Below are 2344 nucleotides of genomic sequence, written 5' to 3' on the forward strand. Positions count from 1 at the left end.
AAAATTATAATTACAAACCTATGATCCTTCTTTTGTTTTATTTGGAGAAGGCTAATTCTTATATTTCTTCCTAACATTTACAATAACTTCTAAAGCTAAATGGGATATTTTGAAGTTGTCTTTTATTATTTCACAATTTTTTAATTATAGTGTTGTTGGTTTACATTGTCGTTAGTATTATTTGAAGTATAGAATCTTCCTATCCAGGTTAATCACCATAACACACCTACCACCAAAGCACCCACAGTCCTCCACCACAGTCCATGCATCCCTACACTTTTCTTAACCCTCTACCCTTCCTTCCCCTCTGGATGTCTCAATTCCATGGTCTGTTTCCAATGGCTAGTTTTAAAATTTGTCTTTGTCTGACCCTTGTTTGGTTTCTCTGTATTGCATATATTTAAGTGGTATTTATCTTTCTCCCTCTGATTCCAATTAGCATACTCCCTCCCCTCTACATTCATGTTGCTGCAATGGCTAGAGTTCATCTGTTTTGATTACTTGGCCATATTCCACTGTGAATATATACCACATCTTCCTGATCTACTCATGTGCTGTGAACTCTTTGTTTCCACAGCTTAACCATTGTAAATAGTACTGCAGTAAACTTAGTCAAAATATGCAAATTGCTTACATTCACTCTCTTTGTTTGCAAATGGAACTAAAAATATCCACCCAACAAGTTACAGTGACAATTTAATTCTCCACATATAAATTCTTTTACAGTGTCTGGCACATATAAGCACTCAAAAAATGTCAATTATATTTTTTACCTTTTGAAGACCCATCATTGTAAAATACTCCATAACCAGTACCTACCTAGGTACTCCATTTTCAACCTCATACTGGCCTTTCTTGCTCCTTCTTTCAACAGGTCCGTCATTTTCATTAAACTTGGGAGAAAAGTTATTTTCACTGCAATGAGAAAACCAATGCAAAATAAGAAATAATGACAGTACTAACAACAATTTTAAAATGCCTGTCAATATGCTTTTCATAGTAAGTAATATCCATGAAACTACTTTTTCCTGGTTAATTTTTTTATTTACAAATCCATCTTACTCCTTCAAAACAGTTTGACTAAAAAAAAATTTTTTATCAAAACACCTTATAATACAAAAACATGTATTAGTATTAGGCTTTCTCTGGGAATTCCCTCCTCCAAGAAAAAATGAATGTCAGAAAAACTACAATTCCTCCTACATGCCACAAAAAAAGTTTACATTACTGATAGCAAAGAAAATCTATCTCAACATAATGGCTGACCAGGGCTCCCTAACCTACAGGCTGGAAAAAATTATTGAAAAATATTTTCACTACTTCAAATACAAATCTAGCTATATTGGAAAACTACCACACACAAAAAAATGTTCTATTGATGACCCAAAGAGAATAAAAGAAAACAGATACCACAACTTGCCATTTTATAAAACAAAAAAAAAAAAACTGCATAGCAAAACAGGTTTCCCTTTTGGGAGAGTCATCACAAAATCCCCAAAAGAGTAAACAAACATGACTGTAGCTCTTTGACAAGCATTTAAACAAACATGGAAAGTGAATTATGATAGTTACACATGAATGGTTGTTCAGCTGTCAAATGACAATTTACAAATGTTTTTAGCTGTCAAATTGTTAACAGAAAGGATCATAACAAGGGAAGTCCCATGTCCCCTACCGCACCATTATAATGAAGGGTGAAGTTTAAGGGCCAGGAGAAATCAGAGAGGACTCAGAGACAAGTCTTGGACAGAACACTTGGAAGAGGCATGTAAGGAGGGACATGTGAAGGAGATTACACTTGCATCTCAGGTTTGGACCTAAACCAGGGGCATAGGGGGAGATGCATGGAACCAAGACATGCAGAGAAGTTGGAAAAGACATGGTGAGAGACCAATCTCAGAGGCTGACAGTGGCAGCTGTTACACTGACGTGTACTTTGATTTTTGCTCCTTTAGTCTCAGACTTGTCTGGCCCTTTCTGTCCCTTTTCTAAGGTTCCCTGCCAGAAGGTATCTTAGACTTGTGGTAAGTTTTCAGTGCTTCTACTTTGGGTTAACTTTGTTTGGCAAGGCATTTACCCACAGGGGATGGAGAACTTTGGGTATTTCATTGGGAAACTATACCCTTTCTCTTCTTCCCCCTCAATGTATATTAATCTGTTAAAATTCTCTCATACTGGCCCTCCCTGGTGTGCAGCGGGTTAAAGCACAGCACTGAGAATCTAAAGCCGCTTCCGCATGAGTTCGATTCCCGCCTGCCCCGGAGGTGACGACATGGCGTGGCAGACCTCTCCTGACCCGCCCGCTGCTCCCCTCAGCAGTGTACTTCGTCGATCTGCCTGTTCT

The 2344-nt window shown here is 37.8% G+C and overlaps 1 protein-coding gene across 1 annotated transcript in view; it reads right to left on the reverse strand.

The window, feature by feature from the left end:
• The window catches only part of NUDT9 (nudix (nucleoside diphosphate linked moiety X)-type motif 9), a 27341-nt gene that overhangs the window by 17530 nt on the left and 7467 nt on the right, over nt 1–2344 (reverse strand). The window contains exon 3 of the mRNA XM_004681421.2: nt 820–915. Within this exon, the coding sequence (XP_004681478.1) occupies nt 820–915 (96 nt within the window). The remainder of the gene's footprint in view (nt 1–819; nt 916–2344) is intronic.

The sequence above is a fragment of the Condylura cristata genome, unplaced genomic scaffold, assembly GCF_000260355.1.
Source record: "Condylura cristata isolate star-nosed mole 26May11 unplaced genomic scaffold, ConCri1.0 scaffold00012, whole genome shotgun sequence".
Classification (NCBI taxonomy): domain Eukaryota; kingdom Metazoa; phylum Chordata; class Mammalia; order Eulipotyphla; family Talpidae; genus Condylura; species Condylura cristata.